Genomic DNA, 15,574 nt, shown 5'->3' on the forward strand with positions numbered 1-15,574 from the left:
TGTTTGAATGTGAGGGATTGAAGAAATGCTGACAGTATTGGAATGCTGACAGCTATTTATTGCTCCCACTTGCCCTCATATTCATCGAGCTCGACTGGTAATTGTCTTGTCGGTGGAGCTCCACCTTGTTGTCCATCGCCGGGCTCCGCCATTATGGATTGAAAGGCACATAACGCAATCAAGGCTAATATAACTGACTGCATTGATTTTTGCTATTTCTTCCTTTGCTGAATATTCTACTTACATTCAAAAATCACTTACCACCTGACCGGCACAATGAGCTTTGTTTCTCCTTCGTTTTTCGAGGTCGTGAACTATACGCCCCCGGACGCTATCTTCGAGCTCACCAAAACATACAATGCCGATCCACTTGCGCGCAAAGTAAATCTTGGGCAAGGAACGTACAAAGACGAAAATGGCAACCCTTGGATCTTGCCCGCGGTGCGATCGGCAAAAGAGAAGATCAAGGACTCCAACCATGAATATCTCCCGATTCTAGGGCTCCCATCATTTCGGACACTGGCAGCGGATTTGGTCTTTGGCAAGCATTCCGCCGCAATCCGTGAAGGCCGAGTAAGTAATATTCATCTTCTTTCAGATGGTCATTCCGGCATTGACTTCTTGGGCTCCTCCAGGTCGCATCCTGTCAAGCTCTGTCCGGTACAGGGGCACTCCACATCGCCGGAACAATGCTTAAGCAGGTGCTAGGTCGCGATACAACCGTGTATATAACCAAGCCTAGCTGGTCGAACCACCGCCAGGTTTTCGAATCAATTGGCTTCGCAGTCCGAGAATTCAATTATTCGTCTAGTGCCGGTGTCGACATGCAATCATTGATCCAAACACTGAACGAGGCAGCCCCAAAGTCCATATTTGTCTTTCATGCCAGCGCCCATAACCCAAGTGGCTGGGACTGCAGTCCAGTCCAATGGAAACAGATCGGTGCTATTGTGAAGGAGCGGCAGCTTTTCCCCCTTTTTGACGCCGCGTACTTGGGATTGACTTCGGGCGACTACGATCGCGATGCATTTGCCATCCGATATTTCGCCGATGAGCTTGGTCTTGAGATCGCCGTGTGTCTTTCTTTTGCCAAGAGTATGGGACTCTATGGTATGAAGATGATTCTAGTGCTATCTTTCTCCGTCTTATGCTAACCTGTGACGAATGTTCAGGCGAGCGTGTCGGATTGTGTGCCTTTTCGTCGAATACTCCCACGATCGCAGCTGCCGTCGAATCAAGTCTGGCACGAATGATCCGTGCTGAAATATCTAACCCCCCTGCATTCGGCGCACGCATCGTAGCTGCGGTTCTGGAAGACGAGGAGCTTTACGCACAGTGGCGGAAAGATCTCGTCACAATGAGTTCGCGAATGGCAGAAATGCGTTGCCAATTATATCAAGGTTTGACTGAACTTCGTACGCTTTCCGAACCCTTTCAGGATTTCATATGGAATGTCACTGATGGTTTCTTAGGCACCCCTGGAGACTGGAAGCGCATCACCGAGCAAAAAGGGATGTTCTGCATCCTTGGTCTCACCCCGGATCAAGTACACCATTTACAAAGTAAGTGAATGGAAACCAGGTGTTCCGAGGTGCAATTATTGTTTTCCGGATAAAAGTTCCATATTTTCGGGCCTGAGAGGGCTAGCTGACATGTGTCTGACATAGAGGAATACCATATCTATATGGCCGAGAGCTCGAGGGTATCTATTGCGGGGCTCAACGGGTCTAATGTTCGGTACGTTGCCGAATGCATCAATCAGACAGTGAAGCGATAAGATGGATTATCGTTGTCGGTGGACTGTGTCGAGTATCAGATATGAACTCAATTGAGTCACAGATAGATAGTCCCAATGCCGGATAAGTAAATTCCTATTTGCATCGGCTATTCCCGGGCGCACAAGGGTTACGTGGTACGCCAACAAGTAAACTTTCGACTAAGAACCTTCTGATAAGCCCGTCCACAAAGTGTCAAGATGGAGCTCCACCAGAGATATGTCCACCTCCACAAAGTCCGGGGTACAGCTTGTGAGGTTGGCCACTTCCTCATAGGCTGTCAAATGCCCTCCCGATGACCCAATATCAGAGAGGGGATTTAAAGAGGAAGCCATTGCTTCGTGATTCTGGCATTCGAGGCTCTTTTGTACAAGGTGCATCAAACTGAGACAACATGACCACAGTGTCAAACGATATGAAGCTATCCGAGGTTCCATCAAAGCGTGATACGGAGCAAGCGGTCATGGACATTCAGGATGGAGACCTGAAGCAGCACGAGGTCCGGGACATCGATCCTGCTCTCCAATTCATGAACGCAGAGGAGATTGAATATACCCCGGACGAGGCCAAGAAGGTTTTATCCAAAATCGATCGCGTCCTCATGCCCTTGCTCTGTTGGGTCTATTTGATTCAATTTGCCGACAAAACATCATTGAACTATGCCTCGCTTATGGGCATTCGGGAAGACACTCATTTGGACGCCCACTCGCAGCAATATAGCTGGGTCTCGAGTATTTTCTATGCTGGATATATTTTTTGGGAGTAAGTCTGTTCTCCTGCTGCTATATTCTACAGGTTGCTGATGTATAAGCTTAGATTCCCCACCACTTATCTGCTTCGCCGTCTGCCCCTGGGCAAATACAGCTCACTCAATATCCTGCTCTGGGGTATCGCACTGGTCTGCCACGCAGCCACTCATAACTATGCGAGCCTACTGTGCGTCCGCTTCTTCCTAGGCGCATTTGAGGCAACAGTAACGCCGGCCTTTGTCTTGTTCACTTCTTGCTGGTATAAAAAAGAGGAACAAGCCAGGCGCATGGGCCTTTGGCTCAGTTGTAACGGATTGGCCCAGCTGCTTATTGGGCCCATCGCATACGGCCTAGCAGGCGTACACGGAACCACCATCGCTGTCTGGAAAATCCTCTTTTTGGTATTTGGCCTGCCGACTGTCCTAACGGGCATACTATATCTTTGGTACATGCCCGACAATCAAATCCAGGCCCGGTTCTTGAATCACCGCGAGAAGCTTATCGCCATTGATCGCATTCGGGGCAACTTCCAAGGAATCGGCAGTCAAACATGGAAATGGCCCCAATTCTTCGAAGCATTCCGCGACCCGCGCACCTATCTCTACGTGCTATTCTCGCTGCTGATGAATATCCCCAATGGGGGAATTACGACCTTTGGCTCTATCATCATCAGCTCCTTTGGATTTTCCAATCGCATGTCCCTGATTTTGAACATGCCAATGGGCCTCGTGGACATTGCTTGTAAACTGGGACTGACCTATCTCTCCGATCGATTCTTTGATCGCACACTCTTTGCTATAATCGCCATTATGATCCCCATGATTGGTGGTATCATGATGACTGTGATCCCCCTTGATGCCAAAGCCGCCTTACTGATCGGGTACTACTTCATCGGTGCCGCTGGAACTGCCTGGTGTCTCGTTATGGTGATGATTTCGAACAACACTCTAGGGTACACGAAGAAAGCAACAGTGAACGGCCTCCAGATCTTGGCCTACGCAGCCGGAAACTGGATCGGTCCTCAAACATTCCGCTCAACCCAAGCGCCTGAATATTTCGATGGCAAGCTGATGGTCGCCATCATGTATGCTTTGGCAGCGGTCACCTTGGCAGTAATTCGGGTAATCAACATCGTGGAGAACAAGAGACGCGACCGCAAGGCGATCGAGGACTCTGACGCTGCGCATGCTACCCCTGGCTCTGAATTCCTGGATTTGACTGATTTCGAGCAGCCAGCCTTTCGCTATGTGCTGTGATTCTTTACGCTTGGACAGGGATCGTGGTATTTTTGTTCTTTCATTCGAGTCTTTCCTGGCTGAGCTTGGGCATCCAAGGTGGAATATTTGTTTTCAATCGGAGTGTGCCGCGTTAGGACTTGGACTTATAGGATACTGCTGAGATAGTAGAAACATCAACCTGTACAGCTTTTGTTTGAAGCCTACGTGTTCTTCCAATTACTTGTAAGCACAACCTTTCAATTAGCCTGGTAGAGTTTAGCTATTATACCAGTCTACTCTCCAGTCTAAACACTATGGGGCGCAGAATCGAAGCTCGAAAGAATGTAAGAATGTATATCATCAAAATTCCTATTCTGGTACATTGGAATTATTCTTGCGTTCACTTCTGCTGTTCCTTTTACAACCTCCGTCTTTGCTTGTGGACAGAGCTCGTAACTTTTGATTAGCTGGAGCCCAACTCTTTTCACACATATCAAATATTGTTTGCCCGGACACGAGAGAAGAATAATACATTTAGAACGAAACAAATAGAATATGTCTAACTACGTATACCCCTAGACCTCCTCTGCCAAGCTCCGATTGGCGGCCACACTACCGTTGGCGATAGGAACAAACGACGGCATGACCGTTGACTGATCCACGTTTGATTCCTTTGGCTCTCCAGGGACTCCATATCCTCCACCACCAGGGGTTTCAATAACGAACCGGTCCCCAGGTTGGACGCGGATCGAATTTTTACCACCAACGGAGATATGTCGGCCAGCCTTGGTGATCCATGTGTTTTTCCCGCGCTTGCCATCAGCACCGCCTGCCATACCGTAAGGCGCAAAGCTGCGGCGTTCAGAAAGAATGGACACAGACATCGGCAGCCGCAGCTCAACATCTCTGATAACGCCTTCTCCTCCAGGATACATTCCGGCGCCGCCACTTCCGTCGCGAAGACTGAAACGACGCAAAATCACCGGATAGCGGCGTTCTAGTGATTCGGGGTCTGTGATGCGCGTGTTGGTCATGTTGGTATGCACGCCGCTTGTGCCAGCCCAGCCGGGGCCTCCACCACTGCCGCCAGCGATGGTTTCGTAGTATCCGAACCCATGCTCTCCATCATTGCCGAATGTGAAATTATTCATGCACCCTTGACTGGCAGCGCAGACCTTGAAGCTCTTGAAAATGACGTCCACGATCCGTTGCGAGGTCAATACGTTACCCGCGCACACTGCGGCTTCGAAGCTCGGCCGCAACAGTGACCTGTCAGGGATGATAATCTGTACAGGTTTGATGCAGCCGTGGTTGAGGGGAATTTCAGAGTTAACCATACAGCGCAAAGCAAAGATGACTGCCGAGTTGCAGATCGCAATTGGGGCATTCCAGTTTCCTACAGTCAATCAGTTATTGAAATTTCTGTGGTGAGCCATTTAGATAAACGTACCATAAACCTCTGGACCCGTTCCTGTAAAGTCAAAGATGGCGGAACCATCTGATGGGTCAATGGTTACTTTGAGCATAATCGGGGTCCCGTCATCCATGTAGTCTACTGCGGATATCTCTTCTCCATTGCGATCATGGGCAAGACGCTTTAAGAGATTCCGCACGGCGAGCTCAGCCGAGTCTTGAACTGCGCGCATGTACATCTGTTTCAATTAGCCTGGTGGTCCGTTGTATTCTTGCGTCATCAATGGTAATTACCTGGACCACATCCATAGAATATTCCTGGATCAGTTGCCGCACGAGACGGATGCCACAGTGGTTTGCAGCAACCTGTGCTTTCAAATCAGTGACATTATCCTGGAAGCATCGGGATCCACTGGAGCCTGGGAAACGCGCAGGCTCTACGCACAACATGCGGTGAAGCTCTTCCTCATCGAAATGGCCAGCGCGCACCAGCAGGTATGAATCAAAGACTGCGCCCTCTTCAGATAGTAGCTTTGACAAGGGTGGCATTGAGCCAGGAAGTATGCCTCCGACCTACAGACAGTGTGTTAGTCTATAGATTGCTTGGAGTACTTGGAGCATAAAGATAACTTACGTCGGCGTGGTGACCGCGCGAAGCAGCCCAAAATATTATATCTTTTCCATCAGAGTCAAAAACAGGGGTAATGACCGTGAGGTCAGGAAGATGAACACCTCCAAATGCTTCATGATAATGCGTTAGCTGCTGGATCCACTCGTATTTGACTTGAGATACCTACCTGGTGTATTGGAGAGCAAAACATCACCATCCTGCAGCTTGCCCTGCCACTCGGCAATCTGTGATCTGACTGCAAAAGCCATACTCCCAATCATGGCGGGTACATGGGGTGCGTTGGCGACCAAGTCTCCTTCGGGTGTGAAAATCGCACAAGTGAAATCCAACCGCTCTTTAATATTGGCACTGATGCTGACGTTTTGTAAAACGCGTCCCATCTGCTCTGCAATGCCCATAAACCGATGGCGAAAAATGGAAAGTTGAACTGGGTCAATGACCTCTGCACTCGTCAATTTCGGACCTGAGGAGCCCACGTCCAGGACCAGTACATCTTGTGTCAATGTCGCCTTTGATTGCGGGCTGACCAGAATTGTCTGGGTTTTGTCAATCACAAAGGCCGGTCCTGAGATCTGGCACCCATCGCTCAAGTTGTCAAAATGGTATACTGGTGTGTTTACCCATCCCATTGGATTGAAGTAAGTGGATTCATATGATTTGGGAACCGGGGCCACTGATCCAGACACGAGTTTGGGAGGGGAATTCAAAGATTTGCTCGAAGGCATTCCAGAGAATACACTGGAGCCAATCGCCCGAACACGAACAGTGTCAACATAAACTGCGCGGTTAGTTGGAGTGAATCCGAATTGCTGATGATGAGCTTTGATAAATTCTTCTCGAGGGTCCCCAGAGCTATCCAGGGAGACCATGATTGAAGTCTCGCTACCATCGTATCTCATATTCAGGAAGCGGCGGGTCTGAACATTGTTAAATGGTTGCATGGACTCATTGCCTCGGGCGGTGTCTGCGAGAATGTCCATGTCTCTGTATATCGTTTTGGACGTAGAGTCGTCAAAGACTTTTGCGCATACCCGCTCTTCCTCGTGCACAAGATCTGCCAATCCAATTCCATAGGCAGAGAGGATAGAGGAGTATTTATGGATCAGAACTCTCTCAATGCCCAGGGCTTCGGCTATAGCGCAGGCATGTTGACCCCCTGCACCACCAAATGACGCGAGGTGATGCTTTGCAACATCATAGCCCTTGGCTTCGGTCAAACTTCGAATGGGTCCGCACATTGCCGAGTTAGCGACCTGGAGGAAACTGCGTGAAACTTCTTAGTGGCCGAATCTGGTGCTTGTATTCTGGATTTTACTCACCCATCCGCTACTTCTGCCCACGTCAGTGATTTACCCGTCTCTTGGTTGATAGTTTGAGTAAGATCTTTGAACTTGGCGAGAACAATCTCTCTGTCCAATGGTTCATTCTCATTAACGCCAAACACTGAAGGAAATTCCCCTGGAAGTAACCGTCCCAGTGCCAGATTTGCGTCGGTCACAGTCAAAGGACCTCGTTTACGATAGCAGGCCGGCCCGGGATTGGAGGTGGCACTTTCGGGACCAACTGACATAAGACCATCTTTCCAAGCCAGTATACTTCCTCCACCAGCCGCGATAGTATTCACATTGAGTTGTGGCGCTTGAATCGCGATCCCAGCAGTGGTCGTTTCAAAGATGTAATCCAGTTCGCCGTCGTATCGACTAACGTCGGTGCTGGTGCCTCCCATATCAAATCCTATGACAGGGACCCGATCTTCTGCGTCGAAACATGTTTGGGAAAAGCCGATGACACCTCCTGCGGGCCCAGAGAGAATAGAGTGCAGCCCAGAGAGTTTTGACGAGGGCACCAATCCACCATCTGACTGCATGAACTCCAATCGCGTCCCTGACTGGTCAATATTTGGGAAATTCTTGGAGAATTGTTGCAAGTATTGTTCGATATTTGGAGTCAGGTATGCGTCGACTACTGTAGAATTTCCGCGTGGGACAAGTTTTGGTCGGGGTGAGGTTTGATGTGAGAGTGAGATATATTCAAACCCAATCTCGAGTGCCAATTCACGAATCTGCAACTCATGAGTTGGGAAGATGTAGGAGTGAATGAGGCACACCGCCAAAGAGCGGAAGCCTTTTTTATATATATCTTGCAGATAAGTTCGAGTACTTGCCAAGTCGATAGGCTGCAGCACTTGAACAACCTCACCAGAGGTACCAATGATCGACTCGACTGGCTCTGGAGATTGCAGCTTCACGGTACGGAGATTTGAGTCACTGCATGCCCCAACCGTCACGCGTTCTTTGACTTCAAAGACGTCTGTGTACAGCGGTTTCGATCGTCGAATTGACAGATCGAACATGTACGGTCGGCTTTGATTGCCAATATACAAGATGTCCTTGAAGCCTTCGGTGACAAGTAAGGCTGTGCGCTCGCCTTTGCGCTCGAGTAGCGCATTAGTTGCAACCGTTGTGCCCATGCGGATCCATTCTGTTCAATTAGCACCAAAGTAACTAAACATGGTTCTGGGCGATGACTCTTACCAACGTCCTTAAGATCAAGCTCAGAGCCTCGTGGAATTGAAGTTTTATAGTGTATCTCCAAAACGCGACGAATCGCCTCAGTTGGCGCGTCGGCATAGTTCTTCGGGTCGACAGACAAGATCTTCACTAGAATATCGTTCCCATTGATCACTTTGCAAATACAATCGGTGAAGGTTCCTCCGCGATCTGGTCATACTAGTCAATACTACAGCAGGAGATACACTGAGGGGTCAACACGCACCAATGGAAATGCGCAACGGCTTCTTGTTGGTACCTTCAGGCATCTTGGATATGATTACAGGCTCAGTAGAATATAGCAGAATTGGTGGACGAGGTGATCAACAGGCAGAAAGGGGTAAGGGTATCTATTAGAGGTCTTAGATGGCTTATCATGATTAAAGCAAGTACCGGCAAGAGTTGTAGATTGCCGATCATCCCCTCTTCGCCCTTCTCTCCGTGGTGGAGATGGTGGAGAGGAAAGAGAGCCCTGTGAGAGCGAAGTGATAAGACTGGTGGAGCTCCGCCACTCATGCGATGCAGAGCTCCACCACTCCGACGCAGAGCTACAGTTTGAAGCGCGACTCAATTGTCCACTATCCATTCTGCAAACTAAGCACGAAATGTAATGAAATGTGCGCTAACGGGAAGAGTCTCATAAATGCATCAATCCCGCGCCTTCACAACTCCATGATTTGATGAGCGAAGCACTCTGATCATCTCTCTACTTTATTCATCCTGCTCCTTCTACCCAAAATGGGATCTATCGGTGACTATAATGAGCTCAAGGCGACCAATGGAGTTGGAAATGGGATTAAGCCTTATGAAATCGTGGAAGAGCCAAGCCGATGCCGTCGCAAAATCCGTATCATCGTGATCGGAGCTGGCGCGAGTGCGTTAAACTTTGCCCATGACATCGACACAAGCCCGTTAGATACGGAACTGGTTCTTTATGAAAAGAATCCAGAGATTGGTGGCACTTGGTATGAGAACCGCTACCCCGGATGTGGATGCGACATTCCTTCTGTCAACTATCAGTTCTCATGGGCTCCCTCTCCAGACTGGACCTCCTTGTAAGTGCAGTCAAGTACCCGTCTAAATGGGCAATGAACTTACTGGGTGTTGGTAGTTACTCGGGTGCACCTGAAATCTTAAAATATTTCAAGGGCATTGCCGACAAGTACGGGCTTCGGAAATTTATTCGCCTCGACCACAAGGTGGTAGGCGCGATTTGGGTTGAGCAGGATCAACAGTGGCATGTAAAAATTCAGAAAGGAGATAATCCTGAAGATGTCTTTGAGGACAAAGGTCACATATTGGTCAACGCAAGTGGTGTGCTGAAGTGGGTATCTTTTCTTTCACGGCTATAAAATGATGAGACTGACGTACTCCAGCAAATGGAAATGGCCCGCAATCAAGGGCCTGGAAACCTTCCAGGGCCCTAGACTTCATAGTGCACACTGGGATGACAACGTTCAATTGCAGGGGAAGCGTGTGGCTGTTATCGGATCAGGCTCCTCTGCAGTGCAAATCGTTCCGAGCATTCAGCCCAGTGAGTTTCGCTGGTTTAAAGCGCGAAAGGAAGTATATTAACGGCCAATATAGAGGTGTCATCTCTCAAATGCTTCATTCGCAGTGCCTCGTGGGTGACTGCCGGCTTTGGCCAACGATTTGCAGGAAAAGGGGGATCCAATTTCAAATGTAGGCTTCCCTCAATCAGGCCCTATAAAACCTCAATCCGAAATACTGACAATAATAGATAATGAGAAGCAAAAAGAGATACTGCGGAATGACCCTCAGAAATACCTGGCATATCGCAAGAAGATTGAGTCTGAGCTTAACTCCCGTTTCCGATTCATTCTTAATGGATCCGAGGAGCAAGCAAACGCGCGAGCTGTAAGATTCCCATCTCGACCTAGTACACTTCTAGGCATGTCCTGACAAGGCAAAATCTTTTAGTACGCGGAGAAAGATATGCGATCTAAGCTTGCCGGTCGTCCAGAGATTGCAGACTGGATTGTCCCGAAGGATTTCGCAGTGGGCTGCCGAAGACCTACACCCGGAAATGGATACCTCGAGGCGCTTTGCAGCGAGAACACCTCGGTTGTCAGTCAATCCATTGAAGAGATTACCCCAAAAGGCATTAAGACTGCGGATGGGGTTGAGCACGAGGTCGATGTTATCGTGTGTGCTACCGGCTTTGATGTCAGTTGGCGGCCATCGTACCCGACAATCGGCCGGAAATCTCGTAGTCTGAGTGAGGAATGGAAGAATGTTCCAAGGACTTACCTTTCCATCACAGTTCCACACTTCCCCAATTACCTCAGTGAGTCCCTCCGCGCCCTCAGCCCTAAAGCGTTGGGATGCTAATTCCGGTTGAACAGTTTTCAACGGCCCCTTTGGCCCCTACGGCCACGGAAGTTTCCTTCCAATCACGGAGACCCTATCAAGACACTTCCTCCAAATCCTCGAGAAAATGTCATCGGAAGGTGTGAGTTCTTTCGAACCCAAAACTGAGGCGGTTGCGGATTTCTTCGAGCACCACCGAAACTTCATGCCTCGTACCGCTTGGACATCTCCATGTCGTTCTTGGTTTAAGCAGGGAACGGTCGATGGGGAGGTGATGATGTGGCCGGGCTCGAGAATCCATTTCTTTGAAACCATGAAACAGCCCCGTTGGGAAGATTACAACCTCGGTTATACAACCTCTAATCGGTTTGGCTATCTTGGCAACGGCTTCGCTGCACGCGAATTCGATGGAAGCGACTTGTCGTGGTATCTGGGTACGATTGACGGGAATGAGAAAGCGCATCTCCCCGACGAGTATTTTGAGGAATTCATGGTTTAGTGAACTCTGGCGCAGTCCGAATCAAAACACATATTTGGGCATTATTAGCTTTTAAAGCAAGTAAATTTAGACACATTAGCTGTAAAAAGTGTGGCGATGGTTTTGAATGTCTTCCTAATCATCTTCTTACATGTGCCTCTATAGCTCTTTCTGATTTCTTGGTGTCCTTGGACAAAAATTTCAAATTCCGTGATGTGCCGAGAATGAGACCGTGTCTTTATTCTCTTTCTTTGACGGAGCGGAACCAGTTTGATGTCGGCTGTCCAGAAACTTCGGAAATGTTTTTCATTGTAAGCCAGACTGGAAGTCTCTAATAGTTGATATGCATTTAGTCAAACAGAGTTGATACTAAGTAGACAAGCAACTGTCGTCCGAGGCTTTACTGTCTTGACTAAATCTGACGATAGAGACCGACAGCATGAGGTTGACGCTGATTTCCTTTCTTCTATTCTTGACTGGCTGTTTGTTTCTCTTCTGCAAAGTGGACACTTGATATAGCCAAATGAGGACGAAAATGTATTTGAGCAGCTCGAACTCTAACGGGCGAATAATGTGCAATTCTTTTACATTTAATTCACAGCACATTGTCTTCATGACTGCAGGACAATAGTCTATCGTAATATCCACTGCCCAACTATATCAGCCAAGCTATCTTCGTCTCCAACATTGCCTGGAAAAATGATCAATGGTAGGTCAGTCCATTTGACCTTCCGGCCTCCTTGTTCTTGACTCTTGAAATCTTCCTCCTTCTGGCACCACCAAACGGGAACCCCAGGCGCCGCCTGGCCCAGCACTGTTGCGCGCTTTATGGCTATACCAGCTGTCGCTGCATCAGATGATGTCACGCCTCCCTTCGCTAGCAGGTAACGAGGGCAAACGCTCAAGTGGCGGACAATGTGTACCAAGGCATTCGCGGCCAAGTTGTTGATGTCCAAGTTCGTTATTTTTCCTGAAGTTTCCGACCCCCAAGAATTGACAGAATCCAGCGACACAAGGTCTCGGCTGGTCATCACCAGCACGTCCTTGCCATCTTGGAGGTCCCCAGACGCACATGCAACAATGTCTTGCAACACGGGTGAATAACGAAGCATTGTGGGGATGTCGGGATATTTCTGGCGCTCGATAAATAGGGCTGGCACATCCACAGTGAGAGTTGTTAAATTGCCCCCTGATCTTTGGATCAATGATTGAACTTGCTTGGTGGACTTGGGAACATAAGAGCCCGCTATAATTAGTCCTCCGGTACGTCTCACGGGTTTGAACGTTGGTATCTGTCTCGGTAAAATGACTGGTTTTTCTGGGATCCCAAGGCGACTAGATACGAAGGTCGCCCCCGTTCGATAGGCAAAACGGAGTTTGTGCTTTCTGCGGACTGTAACCGAGAAGTAAGTTTGAAAGAACTATATGCTGTAAATGAACCAGAAACAAGGATGGTTACCTTCCAATAACGCCAGGCTGAACATAAGCATATCCTCCGTTTGGACTGCGTTAACGATCAGTATTCCACCTTTAGGCACTAGAAGCAACTTTTGTTCGATTGCGGAAATTCCTCCGAGTCTGATATCCTCCAGTGTGACAGACATTATATCTTTGCTGGAAAATCGCGATCCTGCTTTTTCACGAACCCACTCTCTGAGATTTGAGGATCTGTATCCAAAGGTTCTATCCTTGGCAAATGGAGTCTTCGCGGCTGGGATCAGGGTATCTCGGTCACCCACATATTGTACGTCGTCGATGGTATAGCGAACACCTTGTCCAAAGAACGGTGCGAGAACCCATGCATCGGGAGAGCTAATCGTATCAATAAGCGATTCGACTTCTTCCAGGAAATGACCACGCAATGTAGAGTCTCCCCGAAGGACAACTTCGAACTTTTTACCAGTCATATCAGCCGCCCGGGAAACGTTTCGCAGTATTTCACTGACTAGCGCGCGAGCTTCGTTGGGAGGCAACGCGCGACTGTTGGTCAAAATGAAAAAGCCTCCGCTCTCTGACCGGAACTCTGAGGCCAGAAGATCGACATCCCACATGGTGAGGACATTAATATCGTGGCACGTCTGCGTTCCTGTTGGGTCATCATCAAGAACAACGAGCTTGAAGTCCTGCTCAGCCCGTAAATGATCTTGAATACTGCATAGGAGATTTTCAACATTGTGCTCAAGTTTAGGCAATTTTGTGTATAACTCCGAGAGGGGAACTGGGTCGTATTCGGTGATATGCAAGGGTTCGACAGAAAGATTTGATGTTGTCCATAACTTGAGGAGCGCTGCTTGACCTTCCCCGCCCAGGCCATAGGTCACAGCCTGTTGTAATAGCTGGAATGTAGTAGCTGTGAGTTGAAGAGGATAATTATGTATTTGGGCGAGGGTCATCACTTCTTTCTGTCGATTTGGTCAGTTACGTCGATCGAAGCTTCGAATAGGAACGACCTACCAGCTTGTTCCGTGTCTGTGTGATGGTGTATCCAGATGATAGATCGCCAGCCAAAATCGTTGAGGCAACCTTTTTGAAGGACTCGCTAGCACCAGCGGCATTTGAGATAATTGAGGTGAGGGTGTTGGTCGAAATGCCGAGTTTCTTTCCGAGGGCCAGAGCTTCAACCGCTGCTAAGGAGTGGACAGTCTCCAGTAACTGGCATATCAATTCAGATGCGCGCGCATTATCAGGATTCTGGCAATATGTTGCTTCCGAAACCAGAGATGGAGTTTGTGCTAGAAAAATTCGAACAAGACTCGCATCGTCGTCTTTTTCATATCCCATCCGCGCGGCATATTGATAAAGTCGTTCTGTCGCAGACGCAATATAAAGAGGGAAGTCCTGAAGGAGGCCTTCCGAGGTCACAATTCGCTGATGTAGGTGTCAGTGGAAGAGACTTAATGCTTCCCTAAGGGTAGGAAGCTTACCATATCCTTAACAAAGATACTGATAGCAGAGTGAGGTGTCCAGTCGTTGGAGAGCATATGAGGTACTCGATTCTCAAACATCCAACTACACGCTGGGCCTTTTAGAACAGTCTCATAGAATTCCTTTGTGTTCACTCCCAAGGTTGCAGCTAGCCCCATTGCCTCTGCAGAGACAGCAATATGAACACCGGCAAGGTGCTGGTTGACAAGTTTGACCTTGTTCGCGGCGCCCAGCCCTCCCTCAATCTCGTATAGATTCTCGCTCATTGACTTTAAGATTGGCTGAGCAGTATTCAAAACATCCGTCGGGCCCGATGATAGAATGGTCAGCGTTCCTCGAGCAGCACGTATGGTTCCGCCGGACACAGGACAATCTAACAACTGTATGTCTGGTCTTTGAAAGACTTGGTGGATGCGGCCCAAAATTTCCACCGGAAACCCTGGAGCAACAGTTGAGCACAATATGACAATCGCTTTCTGTGTCAAGCCAAACACTGCGCCCGTTGTATCGGCGAAAAATGCATCGTCGGTCTGCGTTGAATTCGCAACCATGCAGATAACAACGGACGCACCTTGAACGCATTCCCTTGGAGTAGAAGCGGCCGCACCGCCCATGGCGAGCAGTTTCTCTAGGGCCATGGGATTGACATCGAATCCGGTCACAGCGAAACCGTCTTCGAGCAAGTGTAGGGCCATTCCCATTCCCATGGCCCCCAACCCGATGAAGGCAACCCTTGGCTTAGAAGCCATTCTTGTCAAAAGATTGGTTTGTATTTTGAAGTGTATTGATGTCGAATTGGAGGAGGTAAATATAACAGTCGGGACATGCGAAATCCACCGTTCTATTTAGAAGTGACGAAACGTGGCCCCGACCCTTTTCGTTCAACAAAGCTTGTCGGGAAAGTAGTGGTTTGCCGTACTAAATATCCCATTCTCGCAACCATATCCAAGTCATTAGATCTAATCGCGTACGGTAGAGGCCCCCGGCAAGGGCGTTGACGGGGAAAAAATGAGCTCCACCACTCCACCACTCCACCACTCTCTCCCGCCACCGTCCATCTCCCTCACTTTACTACCAGTTCTGTTCTCATCGACCCCGCATAGAGTTGCGCACCGTAGGGAAACAAAAAAAATATAATGTTATTGAACAACGAGAGGATGATGGCGAAAGAAAGTACTGAATTTGACTCTGTTATCTCGCAATGAGCACATCTCTACGGTAAAGTAAAACCTCCGTCTACCACAATATTTGAGCCCGTCATGTATCTCGACGCACCAGAGGCACAAATGTTGTATTCACAGCCTCGGTGAGCGCAAGTCTGGTGAATACATTTCAAGTGCAGATTTAGCGCATTCCAAGGATCATTCAGTGAGCTCTTCTCAGTGCCATCCTTTCCTTGATAAATCGTTTTAATTGACTTAGAGCGAAGGGCTACAGGTCAAAATCTGACACAGCCACGGGCTGGTTATTTACATAGAAAATCTATCGAAAGAAGAAATACAAGAC

The 15,574-nt window shown here is 48.6% G+C and overlaps 5 protein-coding genes across 5 annotated transcripts; 3 read left to right on the forward strand and 2 right to left on the reverse strand.

Moving 5' to 3' along the window:
* Positions 1-276: 276 nt before the first annotated feature.
* Positions 277-1,570, forward strand: N7446_012945 (uncharacterized protein; the record flags this gene model as incomplete). The annotated part of the gene is made up of 4 exons (XM_058521687.1): positions 277-573; positions 636-1,110; positions 1,173-1,415; positions 1,473-1,570. The coding sequence occupies 4 exons, from the start codon at positions 277-279 to the stop codon at positions 1,568-1,570; spliced, it is 1,113 nt and encodes a 370-aa protein (XP_058365164.1).
* Positions 1,571-2,169: 599 nt separating this feature from the next.
* Positions 2,170-3,780, forward strand: N7446_012946 (uncharacterized protein; the record flags this gene model as incomplete). The annotated part of the gene is made up of 2 exons (XM_058521688.1): positions 2,170-2,537; positions 2,592-3,780. The coding sequence occupies 2 exons, from the start codon at positions 2,170-2,172 to the stop codon at positions 3,778-3,780; spliced, it is 1,557 nt and encodes a 518-aa protein (XP_058365165.1).
* Positions 3,781-4,285: 505 nt separating this feature from the next.
* On the reverse strand, positions 4,286-8,698 carry N7446_012947 (uncharacterized protein). Its single transcript, XM_058521689.1, has 8 exons — positions 8,561-8,698; positions 8,320-8,505; positions 7,105-8,266; positions 5,952-7,048; positions 5,789-5,895; positions 5,449-5,727; positions 5,192-5,393; positions 4,286-5,137 (listed from the first exon to the last, which is right to left on the reverse strand). Exons 1-8 carry the CDS (start codon positions 8,601-8,603, stop codon positions 4,317-4,319), a joined length of 3,897 nt encoding a protein of 1,298 aa, XP_058365166.1. The 5' UTR covers positions 8,604-8,698; the 3' UTR covers positions 4,286-4,316.
* Positions 8,699-9,072: 374 nt separating this feature from the next.
* N7446_012948 (flavin-containing monooxygenase) lies at positions 9,073-11,164 on the forward strand (the record flags this gene model as incomplete). The annotated part of the gene is made up of 7 exons (XM_058521690.1): positions 9,073-9,389; positions 9,446-9,658; positions 9,711-9,868; positions 9,922-10,017; positions 10,076-10,212; positions 10,276-10,642; positions 10,701-11,164. The coding sequence occupies 7 exons, from the start codon at positions 9,073-9,075 to the stop codon at positions 11,162-11,164; spliced, it is 1,752 nt and encodes a 583-aa protein (XP_058365167.1).
* A 611-nt stretch (positions 11,165-11,775) lies between these two features.
* On the reverse strand, positions 11,776-14,817 carry N7446_012949 (uncharacterized protein; the record flags this gene model as incomplete). The annotated part of the gene is made up of 4 exons (XM_058521691.1): positions 11,776-12,536; positions 12,603-13,545; positions 13,598-14,011; positions 14,068-14,817. 4 exons carry the CDS (start codon positions 14,815-14,817, stop codon positions 11,776-11,778), a joined length of 2,868 nt encoding a protein of 955 aa, XP_058365168.1.
* Between the last annotated feature and the right edge of the window lie 757 nt (positions 14,818-15,574).

The sequence above is a fragment of the Penicillium canescens genome (assembly GCF_028828765.1).
Source record: "Penicillium canescens strain IBT 15451 chromosome Unknown utg000011l_segment0_segment0, whole genome shotgun sequence".
NCBI lineage: Eukaryota > Fungi > Ascomycota > Eurotiomycetes > Eurotiales > Aspergillaceae > Penicillium > Penicillium canescens.

Excerpts from the sequence above, each read along its gene's own strand:
- N7446_012947 (XM_058521689.1), bottom strand. The coding sequence starts at position 8,603 with ATGCCTGAAGGTACCAACAAGAAGCCGTTGCGCATTTCCATTG. Across the intron at positions 8,267-8,319 it reads GCTTGATCTTAAGGACGTTG|AATGGATCCGCATGGGCACA; the intron begins GTAAGAGTCATC and ends CTAATTGAACAG. Across the intron at positions 5,138-5,191 it reads AACGGGTCCAGAGGTTTATG|GAAACTGGAATGCCCCAATT; the intron begins GTACGTTTATCT and ends GATTGACTGTAG.